This window comes from Microplitis demolitor, chromosome 4, assembly GCF_026212275.2.
Source record: "Microplitis demolitor isolate Queensland-Clemson2020A chromosome 4, iyMicDemo2.1a, whole genome shotgun sequence".
Taxonomy (NCBI): domain Eukaryota; kingdom Metazoa; phylum Arthropoda; class Insecta; order Hymenoptera; family Braconidae; genus Microplitis; species Microplitis demolitor.
The window spans coordinates 3,384,003-3,404,985 of record NC_068548.1 but is presented as its reverse complement, the minus strand read 5'-3'; the positions used below and the strand labels follow the sequence as shown (position 1 = coordinate 3,404,985).

Here is a 20,983-nt window from a genome sequence, read left to right as displayed (position 1 = left end):
TGAGCTTGTCTACGCTTGTATTAAAGTCACAAGATTTTGTCGCAACGTCCATCACTGGTGTTAACATACACGACTATTCGATTTTTATATTTACATATAACAATATATAAGAATATGAAAGTTAGTACAAATTTCATATGGATTATTTTTCCCTTAAATTTTGAGTTTTTTTTTTTTTTAAGTGTGTATTTAAATTTATAATCTGCAAAAGATTAAAAATACGTTTTTCTAGTGTTAAGGTTTTTTTCTTTACCATTAAAGTTTAATGAGTTTTTTTTTTTCGTTTATATGTTAAAATACAGAATAAAACGTAAATATTTTGAATTTAAAAATTTTTTTTAATCTTTAAAAGTAAAAAAATTTTTTTTTTTTTATAAATTTCATGTTTAGTTTTCCCAACGTATTCCCATTTATTCTCCAATTGGGTAAGACCAACAGCTAGTTATTAATTTTGACGTTGGGTCAACACAACAAGTTCCCAATTATTTTCCAATCGGGCAAACCCATTGTCGAGTCATTAATTTGAGCATTGGGTTAACCCAACATGTTCCCAATCCTATCCCAATTGGGTGAACCCAATCGCAATTTTTCATTTTAATATCGGGCTTACCCAATATGTTCCCAATCAAATCCCAATAGGGATAACCCTATTGGGCTTGTCCCATCAATATCCAATGGGGTCCCAATGTATGCTTGGGGATAATTTCTAGTCAGGTATATTGGTGTCAGCAATCAGTAGGCTTACATATCATGTTCCTAAAAATTCTCTTGACCCAAGATAATTTTTTTAAATCTTACATCTATATTTCAAATCTTAATCTACATTTCAAAAAGTCACAAGTTCAAGAGTTACATCAATAGTTAGATACTGAGTAAGAGATCAATGTAACGATTGTGAAAACTTGATAAAATAAGTAACAACACTATGAATATAAATATCACGGTTATTTACAATAACTTTGATACTGAGTTGTCTGTCTAACTTGCAAGTACTCGCATCTCTAGTTCATACGTAAGTAAATAATTTTTAATTGTAATTTTAATAAATTGTGGTTTAATTAATTCAAAAATTTCAGTCTCAAATACTTAAAATCTTCATGATTTATTCAAAAGTCACTAGCATATTTTTCTCTAAGTAATTTATTTCAAAAAAAAAAATATAAAAATTGATGTTCATCATATATTAAATATCAAATACTGCACAGAAAGAAATGTATTGCGCTTATCACCATACTCATGTACATTATCGCATTAAGTACCATAAGCATGGTGTGTATAGCATAATTTAGCGAAATTTTGACTAATTCGGACATTGGCTCAATTTGTAGCTACTAATGAAGTAATCGTATCTCAATTAAAAATATCTAGCTGTGATTACCCAGACTGTGCTATTAAACATTTAAACCATTTTTCCCTTGTTTATTAATTTTTTTCAATTCATACACTGTAAAAAATTGAAAGTGGATTTGGAGTGATTACAGATTTTAATTCAATCCAAATCCACTCCCTTCAGAGTTCATGAGTAAAAAAAAACCACTTCGCACATGGAGTAAATACGGAATTTTTTTCACCGGAGTAATTTCGGAGTGGTTTGGATTTAATTTAAATCCGCATTCACTACAGCTTTTTTACCGTCAGATTACAGTATTTTTTAATATTTTTGCAGAACAAAAAACTGAAATGACCAAATTAACTTTATTGTTATCAATTATTTTATTTATTGGCTTCTGTACTAGTGCAGTTGAAGCATGTGACGGAAATTGGGTAAGTAATAATTAATATATAGTAAAAAAAAATGCAACAAACTTTAATCAACTACAGATAATTTAAATTTAATTGTTGAAAATAAATTAATTTTTTTCTTTACATATCTAATACTAGAAACATCTACAAAGTTTCAGGGTTTTATCTTACACTCGAAAAAATAATTTGAAATTAAGTTTTCTTGATTTTTCAATTTGAATACCTATAATTTTTTAAATTTTGAATTTACGGATTCGCGTCATAGAACCTTTTTTGTAAACAATTATAACCTCTCCAAAAAAGTTCTATGACGCGAGCATGTAAATCTGAAATTTAAAAAGTTACAGCTGCTTAATGAAAACTCATAAAAATACTCAAAATTAATTTTTAATGTAAGCGTAACTATTTAAATTTTCGCTTTTGACTTTTTTTGGGTTTTACCAGAGTAAAATAAAAACAAAAAGAAAATTTACCAAAAAGTAATAAAATTAATCAAATAATCAATTTTTATGTTCTCTTTAGTGTCATCCTTTAAAAGGCTATAATTGCGGCTGTGACGGTTACCTTTGTACTAGACTCATTTTTCAAGGCACTTGCATAAGTAGAGAAGAAGCTTACAAAGGATTTGTGGGTTAAATAAAATTTAAAATGTTTGAAAAATCCGAAAATGCGAACTTTAACACTCATGTTCTCTGTTGAATAATCTATTTACTTTTATTAATTGTCAAACAATGAATTCCTTCCTGATTAAGAAAGATGATATCAAATGATTTAATTTCAATGCTGAATGTCTATAAAAGACATGATTTAGTAATTATTTCAATTTGAATTAAAATCATTTTAAATCAGCTTTCTCAATAATCAGAACTATGAGAAAGCTAAAATAAATTCCATCAGTTTAGTTAACAAAAAATTTTTTTATAAGTACAATACCCTTCTATGATTTTTTTTTCTTTACCTGATTAAAAAAAAAACGATTCAAAACGATTAGAAATGATTCAAAACAATCCGAAACGGTTCAATTTTAATACTGTATAGATATGTATTCATCATTGAGTACATCATTTTGTTTATAATCAGGATTATGACTGATTTCTCACAAAAATAGAAAGAAAATTGTAGTTGAGTCACTTTCATTTTTATTAATTTTTTCGTTTAAGTGCATTCATCAAATTTCATCAGAAACAATCCTAAGAATTTCGAGCTCAATGTTGTTAATCATAAGGGATTTTATTGTTACAATATTTACTGAACTGTAATCTATCAATACTCTATTTCTTTTTTTCTTGGAAAACGAAAGAATTATGTTCAACTTAAGATAATATTTGAGGCGTAAAGCTCTGAAATATACCGATAAATTTCAGACAAATAATTCTCTTGAGTAAGCACACGAAAGTAAACAAAAATACATCTTATAATAATTTTACAGCTTTTTAGTTATTTTACTGAATTCGAAAATATCTTTCAGGTAAAATGTAAGCGTGATGTTTCTATTATTAATCATAGGTAATTGAATGAGAAGTTGGTATGTATACGGATCTGGTGAAGACAGCACCATTTTTCTCTCTCTTTCAAGCAACGACTCAGTATAAATACGTTTAAAAAAAAAAACCAATATGCTGCGAAAAAAACTCTTTTTCTAAGTTTCTTTTTTTTCGTTAAAGTCAATGATCTTCTACAACTTAATAGAGTTCCTTATAAACTATCATAGCAAAAACATGTATCGAAATTATCAAAATTTCTGATGAATTAATTAATAAAAATAACAAGTCACTAAAATGATGCAAACTTTCTTTTCTTCAGTAAACAAAAGTTTGAATTTTCTCTATTATTTAAAAATAATAATAAGCATGACATTCAGAATCAATACATAATTTATTATAAACCTAATGATCTAGAACAATGATGTAAAGAATAATTAATCTCTACTATAGCTCAGTATAATGAGCATGAATATATCGCATGATAATTAAAAAAAAATTAATTTTATTTTTTAGTGACATTCAATACAACTCTCAAAGTACCCGTAAAAAAATGACATTCTACAATAAGAAAAATATAACTTTTAGAAATATTGTATTTTCTTCTTAAAAAAAATTACGCTTAGAAATTTTCAATCCAATATACTAGTGAAAAATTTTGAAGATTTAATTCAAAATAATTTTCACCATAAATTGATCCCCTGTTTAGTGGAAAAAAGTTGTACTTTTCTTTTATGAGAAAATAAATAATAAATAGTATATTATACTCCGAGAGTGGAAAATAGGATATTAAAACCCATGTGTGTAATTTACCCGAGCAGTAGCTCTATTTGTAGTGTGCGTACAAATTTCCATCGAATTTGTATCTAGAAGTTTAAATGTTTTCCTCTGTTGATCAGAAAACTTGCGCATGCGCTAACTTTTATCGTTTTGTCATAAAGAAATGTACAACCTTCTTTCCGCTAAACAGGGCAGAAATTTAAACTATCGGTTCAAGTATAGTGAAAAATTAACGCATGCGCAATTTATCTCGTAAATAAAGACAAAAATTCAAGTTTTCAAATGTAAATTTAGTGGAAAGTCGTATATACACCAAGTAATCAGGTAAGACTCCATTCGCATGTTTGCCACTTTCGCCTTCGGCTCGGGTAGTCAATTACACACGAGGGTCATAATGTCCTATTTTTCTCCCTCGGTGTGTCATGTACTATTTTAGCTTAAGTGCGTTATTAAAAATGTAATATTTTCACAGATTTACTACTTGACAAAATATTGTTTTTACAAAAATTATTTTTTTTCGATGTACTTGAAATCGACGGCTTGATTTAAAAAACGAGTTTTAGAGATCTTTTAAGTACATATTGAAAATTTTAAACTGTATAAGAAAGAAAATTCAAAAAAAAGGGTTTGAGCTCTCAGCAACAAGTTGTTATACTTGTATGTTTTACTATGAGTATCCTATAGTCAACAAGTGATTCCGTTTTCTTGCAATATAATTTCTCTATACTCTTTCTATTCACTTTCCTCTATTCTACAGGTGGTAATAGTATTCAGTTTTTAACACTTTTTTTTTTTTTATTCACGTACATCCTAAAACTATATAATTCCATTTAAATATACTATGAATATTGTACTTCGCTATATAGGGGAAATCGTGACACCATATAATGATCTCTTATACTTTTGTTATATTTATTGGTATTCATATCACGTATTAAAATTGTAATGAAATTGTTTTATAGCACGAATGTGTGATTCATACATAATTCTGATAGGGATGTAAATGTATATTCCTTGTTTCCGTCATATTAAAATCTAAGGAATAAGGATGAAAAAGATATCGACTCAATCTATATTTTTTTCTTTTTAACGCTAGATAAAGAAATGAAAAATAGGTAGGGTAGTAGCAGGAAGGGGATTTCTAGGGCATCAATGGCGTTTTAATAAAGACCCTCGAGACTCGTTGAGACGCTCATATCAAGCATTCTTTGAAGTCCGAGCATTCTCTTGTGGTAATAGATAACGTCGTCTCGGTTGAGGCGAATCTATCATTTACTTATTATTTAATTATAAGATTATGAACAAATTCTGAACATTTATTTACTGGTATTAACATTATTCTATATTATATAGTTACACTTGCAAATAATTGACATCATCTTACATGCTCTTTTAAATGTAGACGATGCAATTCGCAGCTGAATTTTTTTTGTTTTAATAAAATACTCGTAAAAAAATAAGGGCCTAAAATTGGGTTTGTTGTTACTTGACACAGAAAAAAAAAAGTTTCTTGTTTCCAGAAAATTTTTCCTCAGACTGAATCAAAAAGTCGTAGGATTTTTTTTTCTACTATATATTAAAATTAAGAGATATTTTGTATCTTTATGATGTAAACTGTAATTATTTAATTAAAAAAAAAAAAAAATATTTAGCAAGTAAATAGTGATCTTATTTTTTGTGGTTTATTTTTAAAGTATATGCATATCCCGTTAGTCCTTATAAAAAAATAGTGCTTCTGTCTCTTGAAAAATAATGAAAGCAAGGATCTATTGGACCTGAAGAATTCCATTATGATGCAGGAGATCGTGGCGGACGTGCGAAAGACAGAAGAGAAAAGAAATCGTAAGGAGAGGGTGATAATGGTGATACGAGAAAATAGACGTGGGTGTAGGTACAATCAGTGAGAAAGATATAGAAAGAGAAGTCAGAGCGACTTTATGAAAGTGGTGGGAAATCCTGGACCATGCGCTCTAGCACTTGGGAACATATTGTGATCGTAAAGTTAAAATAGGAAGCCGAGAAGACGCTTGAGAGACGTGGCCAGCAGTTGCCAGAGATCGGGCCGGTGTGCCGGCGATAACATCAAGGTTGAGGATGCGACCACGGTGGATCAACTTTCAATTGACCACAAGGATTCCACGGGTGAGCATCCGCGAATTTCAAATTGGAAACCGGAAGGACTAGCGGAAATTTTTTGTCTTGACTGGCAGTAGTATCGGTAAGTTTAAATTTTGAATATTATCCAAAAATTTATATACATATATACAAAAAAAAATTTTTCTTGAATCAAGAAAATATTTTCGAAGACAAAAGTTTTCGAAAACCAAGTCAAGATTTTTTTGAACAAAGAGAATTTGTCTTGATCATAAATTTTTACTTTATACGGAAAAATTGACGTTTTCAAAAAAAATTTCTTGAATCAACAATAATTTTTTTTTACTATGTATATATTTTTAAAAATACTAATTGCTGATAACTTATTCTTATTACGCTTTAAATCTAATTTACACAAGCAAAGGCATGTCTATGATAGCTGTTTCTCTTTGAAAATTCATATCACGCGCTCTTTGGTTTTCATTTTCACTTGTCACTATCAGAAAACGTTTGAAGTAGATAAAGGTAGATATACATATATATATATACATATACATATATGTATAAATAAGGGTCAAAGTAACTTTGTACAAGTTTCCGGAACAATTGAAAACAGAAAGATAAAGTTCCGACCGCTTAGTAAAGTTCATACTTAATAGAGTGATCGGTAATGACATTATAAAGCAATCTGCATAACCTGGCACTCTGTTACTGAGTCTAGGCTACTCGTAATTACTCGCGATAATATTATTACTGAGAAGTTGCGATAGTAAAACACTGAAATTGACACTATTTTTTCAAGCATATTTTAAATATTAAATTACGCGGTCAATAATTTTTTTTTAAATTTATATAGCCAATGCTTATTAATATATAAATATGACTATTGAGTATATATATATATATATATATATATTTTTTTTTTTTTTTTTTCATATAATGAATAATTTAAAAATTTGGTGACGGAACAATACCTCTGCGCTTCGCGATCGAGGTGTGCAATAAAATTACAGATAATTACTAGGTATCACTATCTGACATATTGGATTAAGTTAATTTATAGATAATGAATGTTTAGAGATTGGCAGTTGATGAAATTAAAGGCGTAAAATATTAAGACACGTATAAAATTGTTAAATGTATTGAAGAAGAAAGAGATGAGTAAAACGAAGCGTTTTCCGCAGTGGATAATGTAATTGACGAAGTAACTCGTTTAAAGTGCAATATCGCGCGACAAAGTGGCGAGACGGGTTCCCAAATGGATGGGCGAGAAAGAACCAAGGGAGGAAGTATCCCGACCGCCCATCAACAGTGTGCAGTGCTAATAAAGTCATGCATGTCGTCATGGATACATTATAATTTTATTAATTTTTTTTTTAATTAATTATCCAATTATCGTGGATGTGAAAAATTTATGACTTTTTGAAATATCGAAATATATGTATTTAATTATTTTTTATTTTGACACTTAAATCGCAAAGGGCTTTATGGACAGATCATTTGCAAATTATTCGAATCTCGGAATTTTTTTTTTATTACTACACTGTAACAAGAGCGGTTTAAAAAATAGACTCAATTTAACACCACACATTAAAATAAAATAACACCGGTGTAGGTGGTGTTAAATTGGTGTAAAAAAAATTCTACGTATAGAAATTAGAAAAAAGAACAAAATACAAAAATTTGATGAATATTATCTGGAGGAAATTTCAATTTTCTTATGGACGTATTTAAATAATTTTTTATGTTATACGCACTCTATTTTAAAATTACACCATTTTACGCCCACTATTTCAATCTCCAATACTTTAATTAATTAATTAAACTACTGTATAACTGTAGTGCTCGAATAAGTAAAAATATTCACAAAGTAAAATATTTTAACACCGGTAAATTTTTTTAACACCGATAAATTTTTTTAACACCATTAAAGAATATTTACACCTTCAGCCGTGTTATTTCAACCGCGCTTTCGGTGTTGAAATTTAACACCAAAAATTTGAACACCTGCACCGCCTGAAATTACTCCGGTTTTTTTTTACAATGTAGATAATAAAACTGTTTTCGTAATTTTAATAAACTGTTACTATAATTTTTTCTTTGATAATTTCTAAACTCATAATCACACCCTCATACATCAATCAACTAATTAACTCCTTATGCACACCGTTTTGAATAACACCATTATACCGTGAGTTTATTCTAACACCGCTTTTTTAGTGAACTTAAAATATATATATATATATATATATATATATATATATATATATATATATATATATATATATTATTTTTATTTATAAAGTCTAAAGCGAAGAAACTTGTTGAAACCATTTAAGCAACAGTTGGTCTTTAGAAACTTAAATTGAATCAATATATGCTTTTTTTTTATTATTCCTTATGATAAAAAGCATGTCAAAATAATAAGAGTTTATAATTTGATTGAAGTCTAAGAACAAGTATCATTTGCACCGTCTTCCTTCCTTTCTTGTGACAAGAGTTTCTTAATTGACGATTTTAGAAGTTTGATCACAGGATGTGAGTCTTGACTTTAACATCCGGAGATTTTCTCAATGAAGTAGCAACTGCAAATTTGATAATACTAATTGGAGCTCTTTGCTTCAATATTAACTACCGCCTTAAGTTTTAAATCAATTAAATCTTCTATATTACACCGTCAAGTCATTCAATAAGATATATATATATATATATATATATATATATATATATATATTTGTCGTCAATTATTCTTGCCTTTGTTTTAAATGAAAAATATATTTTCAGATGCCATAAATTTTTTATCCATAAGACTTTGATTAGAGACGATGACTTTATAAATAAAAAAAGTAAGTGTAGGATTGTGCATCGTCACGTTTTGCCATAATTTTCCGTAGATATGACGGCTGACATGATTTTTCTATTAGCTGCGCTCAAATCTTTGCTCTCTGTTTTTCATTGAAGCAGCTGAAATGTTGCTACGTGACAAATTTTTTTTATGACTGTATAATAACCATAGAATAAAATATAGCGATATTATATTTGTGAAATATATCATCATATAGCTGAAAAATTAAACTATATATTTTATTATTTAAAAATTTATTTTAGTAATTGGACAACAAATAAATCGAACCACTCGATTCTACTTGAGACCTGTCGGTTGCAAACCGCAGATGTCAATCGACCGTAACCTCTCCAATTCGATTGCACTTCACAATCTATTGACAACTTGATTGGTGATCTTGATTCTATGGAAATTCGCGTAGTTGCTAAATAAGAAAATTTTTTTATTTAATATTTTAATTTATTCAAAATAAATTTTTACCGAGGGTGCACTATAAAAAATTTTTGGTGTAAAAATGGTCCCCGGAGAGGTTACACGATCTCCTGGGTGTGAATTGATGGTGTGAAATTTTCTTGGTGTAAAATATCAAGAGTACTTTTAACACGTAAGAGTTTTTTTTACTCCCTTCGATATTATCGAAATTTATCAGAAAAAAAAAATTTAATGAGGCTGAGCCCTTCTTAATTTAGAAATTTCAAAGTCTTGTAAATTTTTTTTTTACTTTATAATTTTGCTTAAAACGCTGTATATTTATATTGATTATAAAGATAGTGGAAATTCAAAGAACAAATAATGCAAAAAAAAAAAAAAAAAAAAAAATATCAAGACGTCACGTAATCTCCTGGATCGACTCTCGAAGCCGTAAGTACTTGATAAATAACGTCAGTCATTCTCTTTATAATTACTCAGAAGAGACGAAGAATTGAAGAGCTCAGTTGTAAACGCAAGAGAAATCATGAAGTAAAAGAACTGCAGCAGATGTATTTTTTTTTATTTTTTATATACACTTTTTATTTTCTCCACTTTCGTTTCTCTTCATGAGAATAATGCTCGCACCCAAGGGATTGTGTTCTTAAGAAAATGCTGATTGACTTCCCCTACTACTAATCTTTTTTTTTTCAGCATTACTTATCAATGTTGATAACTCATTGTACGTAAAGAGAGGAAATTAATGGTAGAAAAAATTTACCTCAATTTCGCGGTAAATTAAAATAATTGATTTAAACCGCGAAATTTGAAAAGTTACAAATAATTCAAAAAGTTTTGAATAATTATAAAAATTACGAATAATTTAAAAATTTGAATTATTCGATTCGATTTTCGAATCCGATTCGAACATCCCTAATAAATATATTAAATTTGAAATAGAATTGTAAGAAAATGGTGAATAGCAATTTACGAAAGTGAAAAATGTTAAAATAGAAATCACTTGAACACTTTTAAAATTATTTCCGCAAATTTTATTCTGCTACGTCTTATACACTTTGACCAAGAAAAAAGTGTCACAATTTTTCTAAGTTCTTATTTGAGGTCTCTCTTTTGTTAAAAACTCTTATCGGAAGTCAATTAAATTAGTCGCTTGGGTGAAAGGGCACGATTAAGTGTATACTTTTTTCTTTTTTTATAAAAAAGAAAAATAAATCTTTAATTAATTTTCGCTTTCTTTAACATTACGCTCATAAGAATAAAAATATAATTCCCCTTTCAAAGGCTTTTGTCAGTAAATAAAAATTTCGTTGAATTAAATAATGTAAATTAAAATGAATTTACAGTGATAAGAAACTGGCATGATAATAAAATATCATTTTAAAGGTTTTTAAGGTGCTGTGGAAGACATAGCAAATAAAAATTTGAGTATGATGGCTGGAGGAACATGGAGTAGTTGGTTGCAAAGGTGTCGGGAGTCTCGGAAACTTGTTCTTGTCATCGTAGCTATTGCACTTCTGTTAGACAACATGTTGCTTACTACTGTCGGTGAGTTATTTTTTTTTTAATTATAACATTTTGATAACAAATGAATGACTGATTTATTACGAAATAGTAATAATAATATATACCCGAGAAAAAAAATTTTCCCTATCAAAAAAATCTATGTGCATTGAAAAAAATAATCGGTGGCAGCTACTGATTATTTTGGTAACAGCTACCCCCGGGAAAAAAAGTTCTTATATGATCATATGTAAATCATATAAAAGTGACTCATATAAAATCATATAAAGTTTTATAATAAAATTTGTCCTATAAAAACTTATATGACTTTATAAAATTTTTTATAATCATATAAAGATCTGTATAGTATATAATTTTATATAAAATCACATCAATTTTTATAAAATCTTTATAAGAGTATATGAATCCTTATAAGAATTTTATAAGATTATGTAAGCTTCCATATAATCATATATGATTTTTATATATTTCTTACAGATCATATATAAATCATATATAAACATATATGTTTATATTAGATTATATAAGAACTTTTTTTCCCGGGCCGATTATTTTGATAGCCGTTACTGAAAATTAATCGGTAGCAGCTACTGATTATTTTGGTAACTGATACAGAAGTAATCGGTAGCGGCTACCAAAAATTAATCGGTAGCAGCTACTGATTATTCCGACAACTGCTATAAAAATAATCGCTAGCGACTACAGAAATGATCGGTAGCGGCTACAGAAATGATCGGTAGCGGCTACTGAAAATTAATCGGTAGCTGCTACTGATTATTTTATTCACTGTGGGATGGCATGGGAACCCATAAGAATTTATATAGAAACGTATGGGTTTATGTACGAAGCCATAAGAATTAACATAGGAGTGTATGGACTTATGTAAAAATCCATATAGGAAACCATGGGCATTTGGGTTCAATATGGGAAATGCACATAAGAAATTGTGTGTACTTCCCATATGTAAACCCATGTAGGAACTCATGTATATTTTATTGGGAATTACATAGGAATCTATCCGAAAACGTCATGTAGAAACTCGCATAGAAATCCAAAGTAAATTCCCAAATTTATTTTTTTGATATGGTTAATTTAAAATAGAAAAAATAATTTTTCTCCTACTTAATTTAAAACTTAAAAATGATAAAGTAGTATTAGCAGATGCATTTCGTCAAACGCAGAATTTAATTAAAAAGCTTTTAGTCTTTCATTAGATTCAATGTCTTTTCATTTATTTATTTCTTCAACTTTCCCTTTTTATCTTCTTAATACTTCTCAATATATATTTCGTTAGTGTTTTATTAATAAAATATTTGATATTTATTATAAAAATTTTCCAAAAAAAATTTTTACTGTCAATTACAGTGTGACATAAAATTATTAATAGTTTTAAGTAGGCGGATAAAGATGATCCGTGAAAATAAAATGATTCTTAACTTCTCTTGATATTTTCATAAAGTCGTTTCCTCTTATATATAACAATTAAAAGTGTTTACACCACTGGGTCAAGAGGTCTTGCCATTCTTAAAATTCTTTTTTCTTTCTTTGTAATCAACTGTTCTCTTAGAATCATTAAAAACTTACCGGCAGATTCGAATTACAGTTTAAATTTATTTTATTTTTATCGGGACTAAAAATTCTGCATGCCAATTTAAATCACGCGATTAAATTATATTACTTGTATACTGAATAGTAAATTTTATTCTATAGGGAACTGAATAAAATTGTCAATTTTATTAAGACTCGGATAGATATAGTACGCAGAATTCATGTATTACCAATCGATATCTTTTCTTCGATAAAAGTGAACAGATTCATTCGGATTAGGTGAGATTTCCCTTTAAGTCGCGATCAATTGACTGTAGTGAACCTGACAAATTTTATTAGTCTTATAAAAGAGAAAGAAAAATCTAAAAAATTTATACTTGAAATAATTTACTCGGAAAAGCTCTTCTGGATTATTTTTCTCTTATAAAATAAATCAATATGAAAGGAAAATATTTATCGGGCAATAAACACTCATATTGTTCCGATCAGTACCACTGTAATCGTATATAAATATTTGGAAAAAATATTTAAGAGTATAACGTATGGTCAATCACTTTTAGTTCAGGCTTTTAACTCCCAACATTGATATTCCCTCGTGCTATTTTTCCCCTAGTACAATCTTTAATTCAATAGCTACTCATTCATGGTGTATGAGGTCTATCCAGAGCACTAGGGGAAAATAGCAACCATGTGTCACGACTGTACCAATTCCGATAAGTGGTCATGCATTTATGGAAGATCTCAGAAAGATATATAATAAAATATATATTATTTAACTTTTTGTAACCCGGAAAATGCAAGTGTTAAATCTTTAAAAAATTTTAAATTTATGAGCAATATTATGTTTTATTTATACACTAAAAAAACCTATACTTATAAGAATCTTATAGCGATCTTGCGCAAGCCTGGTCACCGCTAAAGTAGTTGTCTACGTCCTTATATAACTATGAATCTTGCTGCAGACACTGGTATAGTTTTTGATTGCAAGTCTTGTACAAAACTTTAAAAAAGACTTTGTGTTATGTCGTACTTGAAGATTTATTCAAGAATATTGACAATATCTTGCTCAATGTGCATTCGTACAGTGACTTGAGCTACTCTTGCACCATAAATTACTTTCATTTACTAATGCATGTCTTGCGCAAGATCTGTTGCAAGACTCGCTCAAGATATGCGTAAGTAACTTCACTAACACATCTTGAGCAAGACATCTTCAATGTTTTTTTACACAATATCATGTGTAGGTCCTGCAACAATCTTGCCTTAAAATCTTGCATCAAAATCTTGTGACAGATTGATAAGTATGTGAAGAAATAGACACCTAGGGGTCTTCTGCAAAATATGCGTTAGTGTCTGCAAGTAATTTCTGTTGCAAGACTTGCTCAAGATACGCGTAAGTAACTTTACTAACAAATCTTGAGCAAGACATCTTCAATGTTCTTTTACACAATATCATGTTCAAGTCCTGCAACAATCTTGCATCAAAATCTTGTGACAGATTGATAAGTACGTAGGCATATACACCTAGGAGTCTTCTGCAAAATACTTTCATAAAAATAGTACAAGACTACTACAAGATTGTCTTGTCTACATCATCTTGGGCAAGTCTTTTTAGTATCTGTCTTGACCAGTAACTTGTGATGGAATTTAACTTTGATAGCAAGAAAACAATAGGGTTAAAAAAAATTATTTTCAAGAAAAATTTAAGATTAATGAAGTAAAATATTTAATAAAAAATTTATATGATTTTTTGTTCAATGCAGTGCCGATCATTCCAGAGTTTCTTTACGATATCAAACACCCTAATAACACTTTAAGTCAACACTTAGATGGACCTCACTATACAACTCGTCCAATGACCATTGCCAGCATCATAAGTACTCCTATTCCACCGACTAAATGCACCTGTCCTCAAATAAATGCTTCAAATAGCGGGCAACTGGAATTTCTTCAACTAGTAACGAGCACTTCGTCTCCCAACGGGAATGGTTAGTAATTTTTTACGTAAAAAAAAAAAAAAAAAAAAATTGTTTATCCTTCAATTCTTTTTTTTTACTATGATACAACTTTTTCTAAATTTTTTTAAAGGTTCTATAGTTAATGTGCCCACAACCAATGCCACGAGTTTAGAAAATCTGGAGAAAGCTCAAAGGCATCGAGAATTGCTAGAGGAAACTGTCGCCGTAGGAATAATGTTTGCGTCAAAAGCTTTTGTTCAGTTACTAGCTAATCCTATAGTAGGACCTCTGACTCACAAGTATACTCAAAGATATATTATATAAATATTTTTTCCCGGATGTGAAGCAAAATCATATTATACTTCCAAATTCAGAAATCACCTTGCCAAATTTATTGAAACGAATTCATATTGCTTTTTTATATAAATAATAATAATTGAATAAATATATTAACAAACTTCGGATTTTTTTTTCAACATTTTAATTAAATGAAAAAAAAAAAAAAATAAAAATATGCACATGTAGAAAAGTTAAAAAACTATAGGTGCAATTTTCTGAAATAATTTTTTTTTTAAAGTTAAGGTGTCAAACAAAATCCAAAAATTATTAGTATTGATTTTGTTTCGCTCAATTACTGAATTATTTAAAAAATCCAAAAATATTATTTTGATACAATTTGGTGTAAAATTTTTCACAGGATTGGATACAGCGTTCCCATGTTTGCTGGATTTGTTATAATGTTCATCTCAACTTTGGTTTTTGCTTTTGGTCGGAGCTACAGTGTCCTTTTTATCGCTCGGGCATTACAGGGTATAGGTTCTTCTTGCTCAACAGTTTCCGGTAAATATCCGAAATTTCCGCATTTAAATTTTGTAGATAAAATTGCGAATAATAAATGTTTTAAAAAAAATTTAAGGCATGGGAATGTTGGCCGAAAGATATCAAGATGATAAAGAACGAGGTAATGCAATGGGTATCGCTCTTGGTGGATTGGCTCTAGGAGTTTTAATAGGTCCACCATTTGGCGGATTAATGTATGAGTTTGTGGGAAAATCTGCACCGTTTCTTGCATTATCAGTTCTGGCTTTAGGTGATGGACGTAAGTATAAACCTCATTCAATTACACATAATTTTTTACAATTATATATAATTACATATAATATATATTCTAGTGCTCCAACTTCTGATGCTGCAACCAACTGTCGTTTACACCGAAACTGCGTCACCATCATTGAAAGCCTTAATTACAGATCCTTATATTATCGTAGCTGCAGGTAAGAATCTCAGATGATGTCAAATCATTCGAATTCGAACCCAAATTAATTAAAAATTTCACCAGGTGCAATTACGTTCGCCAACATGGGAATTGCGATGCTGGAACCCAGTTTACCAATTTGGATGATGGACACAATGGGCGCAAGTCGATGGAAACAAGGTGCCACTTTTCTTCCAGCTAGTATTAGCTACCTCATAGGCACAAATCTGTTCGGGCCACTTGGCCATCGAATGGGAAGGTAATTCAAAACCATTTATCAGTTGATATAGACTTTAAAAGCCATTGTTCATAAGAAAATTATTAAATTTTAAAATGTAAATACAGATGGCTGGCAGCATTAGTTGGATTAATTGTTATTGGGTTTTGCCTAATGCTCGTAAGTAATTTTTTTTTATGATTTATCATGAGCTTTATGAGTATACAGTAGAATTCCATTAACTCAAACAATTAATCTAAGGAGGAGCGCAAAATTGAGAAGCTTCGAGTTAATGGAATCCGACAATCGACCGACTGTACCGATAATCTAATTATTATTTTTTTTTTATGTAGATTCCTTTAGCAACGAATATCAATCACTTGATAATGCCGAATGCTGGTTTAGGCTTCGCGATTGGTATGGTCGATAGCTCAATGATGCCAGAGTTAGGATATTTAGTTGATATAAGACACACTGCAGTTTATGGCAGCGTTTATGCAATTGGAGACGTTGCATTTTGCTTGGGTTATGTTGTTGGTACGTAATCATCAATCAGAAAAATATCAATTAACAAAAAATACTGGTATCTATTGGCCGGAAAAAACCTTTTGTATATATTTATGTTTGGTTTTTCAAAAGGCATGCAGCCTTCAGTAATTGCTGCGTTTAAATTTTGCATATAGACCACATTAAAAGACTACAGTTAAGTCTGCAAAAGAATGGGCTTTTCTTCCACCATTTTTCTACAACTGTCGTTACTGCGCATGCGCATTAGTGCAAAGTCACAGACCATCATAGCCAACTAGTGGGAGAAAAAATCATTCTTTTGCGGACAACTATATCATAGATTTATTTTTTAGTGATTTAACATTATCAGTTGCGAAAGATTTTGAGCTTGAGGTCAAAAAAATTTTAAAGATGCAGTTTAAAAATTTAATCAATACGACTGTTAAATTTTGTAATTTAATAATCGATACTATTGGATATATTTTAAGGTCCTGCTTTGAGTGGAACTCTAGTCAACACGATTGGTTTTGAATGGATGCTCTTTGGAACGGCAATGCTATGCTTTTTATATGCACCTCTCATGTACTTTTTGAAAGCCCCTCCAACGAAAGAAGAAAAAAAGGTAAATCAATTGTTTTTAATAAAAACCATACAATGGCAATTAATAAAACTCAAAATTAACATTTGAAACAAATTGATTGATAGTTTTACTAAATTATGATTATTTAAAATTTTAGTCTCTAATCATTGGGGAGAAGTCATCAGTTCGTTACGTGTCTTACGAAAATGATGAAGAGGAACAATAAAGAGTATCGCAATCATTGACTAATTTTTTTTTATACTATGTTCATAAAATTTATTATTTCTTCATGGCCTTTCGCTTCGCGGAAAAAATTCGAAAGAAACCACGTGTTAGTTTAATTTATTTCTTAATATAAATTATATTAATTTGTAGTACAAAAAGAATGTAAGCCTGTGGGTCTGGTTTTTTTTTCTACACAGAATAATTCGGAGTTGTAAGTAAATATTTCGTTGATTAAAAGAATTATCTAGGAAGTCTATTTTATTCTAGTAAATGAGTAATTACTATTTGAGAAAATTTCGCATAGATGGCGGCCCGACAAATTACGAATATTGGTTAAAGACGTTATAATTGACTGTTATGAATCTCTTATTATATAGTATTTATATATTTGAAAGAATAGTGAATTCCTGGCAAAATCCGTCGTGAGTCGGAAAATAAAATACTTTTTCTATTGTCAGTTGTTTTCCTTACTGTTGGCTCTAACATTGAACTAAAGTAGAGATTTGATATTTTCTAAAATAAACGTCTTAGTAGGTTTCGCATTTCTTCATAGAACGAATCAATCGGACACAAAAATATTAAATTTTTTAAGGTCAGCATAAGGAATCGCTGTTATTTAAAAACGATGAGTTTTTTAAATTTGAAATTTTTCTTAGAAACTAACTTCAATAAATTTATCTTGTTATATCTTCAAAATATTAATTATTAACCTAACTCAACTATAAAATGACAAAAGTATAGAGTTTTTGAACCGAGTTCTGTAAAATGGATATCGAATCTTATGTTTTATTTTTTTTTTATTCAATTTTTGCACAACGATTTTTTGAAATTTCGAAGGACAACGAAAGTATATATATGATTTTATTTCGAAATATTATACCTCCATATTTTATGTCGATCATAATTCAATGAGTGAAAATTTTCTGTTAATATTTTATTGGTAAATTTTTTGAAGTCAGAGAACAAGAAAAATTTTTTCATAATTAATGTCATTTTTTGTCTTTTTGTTAAATTTCCTACTCAGGCATCTAGATCATAATTTTTAACTCAATCACATTATTTTTCAATATAATCAATTGCTAAAAAAACCAATAGTATTGTAGTAGAAAAAAAATGAATGGAATTTTTTATAAGCCATAGCTTAGCTAATTAGGGCTTTGGTTTGTTAGCTGATCATATTTGTTGAAAAAAAAAAGAAATGATTGATAAATGTATAAATACTATTTTTGGGTAGAAAACATTGCTTTGGCCGAGTATTTAATTTTTAATTTCTTAATTTCTTCGATTACAAAAAAAAAAAAACAGATTCACTGTAATGATGCATCTTCTTGAACTTGAAAGAAATTTTCAATATATTATTGAAAATAAAATGTTTTTGTTTTTAATAAGATATGCATGATGCATGTTGTGAGCTACTTGTACCGTCTGTAATATACAACTTTACTTTTGAAAGTATAAAATATATTAATTTATGCTAAACGTGAAAGAAGACATGATCATTTTTTTTTAGGTTAACTTTTGAGGTTATCATTTTTTAAAGGTTATGAGCTCACCCCATAGAAAGTTTGGGATTTTGCCCTACCACGATTATTCCTCTTCTACCACAACATTTAGATTTGCCCATGCGCAGAATATCTTTTTCAGAATATTGTAGTAGAGGTAAAAAGAAAAATGGTGGGAGAAATCCTAAGTTTTCTTTGAGATGATTATAATAAATAATTGATAATATTAACTAATCAAAATATAATGTTACCTAAATTGTTGGAATTAACCTTTTAGCGCTTGGGAGTCTCGAAAAGTCTCTGAGTGTGTCGAGTGGGGAAGCGCGAATCAAAAAGCGCCGAGGACTCATATGCGTGTAATGTGAGAGTAGTTGTGTTACTATATGTCCCTTTACACTCATTCTAACCTTACTTTGTGTACAGTAACAGTGCCATAGTAAGAATTGGAACATGGTTGGGTTTCAAGATCAAGCGCTAATAGGTTAATTATCTAATTCATAACTATTTTGGATTATAATGAATGTAATATAAATTTAAGTATTAGAACTCATTCAAAACACATGAGTTGGGATTGGCGAATTTAATCATTACTAAAAGTAGTCTGTTTTTCTCGCGTAACAAAATTATATTGGAATCAAAATTTCGATATTTCCAGAAAACTACCTAGTGAAGATTCTCTGAATGGCTGCAGAGAAACTGGGCGCTAAAAGCAACTAGGTTTTATGAAAAGTTTTCTAAATTTTGGATTTAAATTAGTAATTATAATAATTTTTATGTCTTCAATTAATAATGAAGAAGAATAATTTGAGAAAATTATACTACTTTTGGAAATGATTAATAATGATATTTGATACTGAAATTATTGCATTCAAATGAAATACGGAGGTATAGTTTTATAAATGGAGTATTTTAGCGAGGTGTTTGTCAAAGTGCCAAAAATAAAATGAAAAAGTATTTAAATACATTTGTAATGATCTAATGATGATAAATTCGAAGCGAAAATCTTTCTATTAATCAATAATATTAATAATGCTAATAATAATATTTATCTAGTTACATAATGTTGATAAAAGTTTTTGAAAAATGGAACCTTGAATAGAAAATTCGTAGAAGCAATACAAAGTTTCATATACTCGCGTATACTTTTCACTTCAGATGCTTCATTTATATAATACACTAATTAGCTTTATCGTAGAATGCATACAATAATAATACATATTTTAAAGTATTTACTCTATTGTAACTGTAGTTGTAAAATTAAGAAAGTTGATGATTAAAAAATAATTGTTTTTAAAAAAATCGTACTATGGCTGAATAAATTTTTGACTCTGAAATTTATTTTTTTGACGAATAAAGTTTTTTGAAAAAAATTTTACTCGTCTTGAAAATATGATTATAAGAGACCAAATTTTTACTATGTAAGATGCATTAAAACAAATTTAGATATCATCAATATATAGTAATCTTTACTGGCGTGTATTTTATCTAAAAATTTATTACATCTTGTTCAGATCCTAAATTATTATTAAAAGAACTAAGCGCTGATTTACTTTATTGCGTTGGGTGGCCCGAAAAAAAACGACTATTTTTTTTTTTTCGAGTCATATGAAAATTTGTTGGTACATGTTATAAAAACCCTTTCAAAAAATCAGCTCGATAAAAATTTTTAAGGGGTCGCTCAAAAATTTCAGAATTTTCAAAATGAACGACATTCGGATTATTGTTCTTCTAGATTTTTTCTTTCTTATGGCAAAAATATTTTCTATATCTAAATCAATACCATGCTGAAAATTTTAGCTCAAAATATAGATTTTTGAACGTCGCTCAAAAGATTTGAATATTAACACATAAGATTTGAATCATACTTTGAATTAGTTTTCATATTTTCTTATAACTCAATTATCATCATTCCACTAATTTATAATTTTTGCATAACCAAAAATATACTGGGCAGTCTTAAATAATAAAATTCTAAATTTCAATTATGTTTTGAATTTTAAAAATTTCTGAGCGACCTCTTAAAAATTTTTTATCAGTCTGATTTTTGGAGAGGGTTCTTAAAACCCGTTGAGTCAAAAAATTATAACATGAGACTCGAAAAAAAAATATTCGGTTTTTTTGGACCACCCTACTATCGAATGAATAAACACTTGATCAAACTTAAACATTTATTATTAATAATTTTTTCGTAACTCTCGATATATATCTATGTGTGCATTTGAAAGAAAAAATAATCTAGACTTAACGAGATTCAATCAAATCTACTCAATCTAATTCTTTAGCAAATATACTTTGCAT

General features: G+C 28.8%; 1 protein-coding gene and 1 long non-coding RNA gene across 2 annotated transcripts; both read left to right on the top strand.

Moving 5' to 3' along the window:
* The first annotated feature begins 924 nt into the window (after nt 1-924).
* LOC128667570 (uncharacterized) lies at nt 925-2,488 on the top strand. The gene is made up of 3 exons (XR_008403504.1): nt 925-1,012; nt 1,667-1,764; nt 2,266-2,488. It is a non-coding gene; the product is annotated as an uncharacterized LOC128667570 (long non-coding RNA).
* A 3,594-nt stretch (nt 2,489-6,082) lies between these two features.
* Nucleotides 6,083-17,905, top strand: LOC103574889 (synaptic vesicular amine transporter). Its single transcript, XM_008554450.2, has 12 exons — nt 6,083-6,222; nt 10,756-10,917; nt 14,205-14,429; nt 14,530-14,698; nt 15,097-15,239; nt 15,316-15,498; nt 15,572-15,673; nt 15,739-15,913; nt 16,000-16,051; nt 16,225-16,408; nt 16,867-17,000; nt 17,116-17,905. The coding sequence occupies exons 2-12, from the start codon at nt 10,800-10,802 to the stop codon at nt 17,182-17,184; spliced, it is 1,554 nt and encodes a 517-aa protein (XP_008552672.1). The 5' UTR covers nt 6,083-6,222; nt 10,756-10,799; the 3' UTR covers nt 17,185-17,905.
* The last annotated feature ends 3,078 nt before the right edge of the window (nt 17,906-20,983 follow it).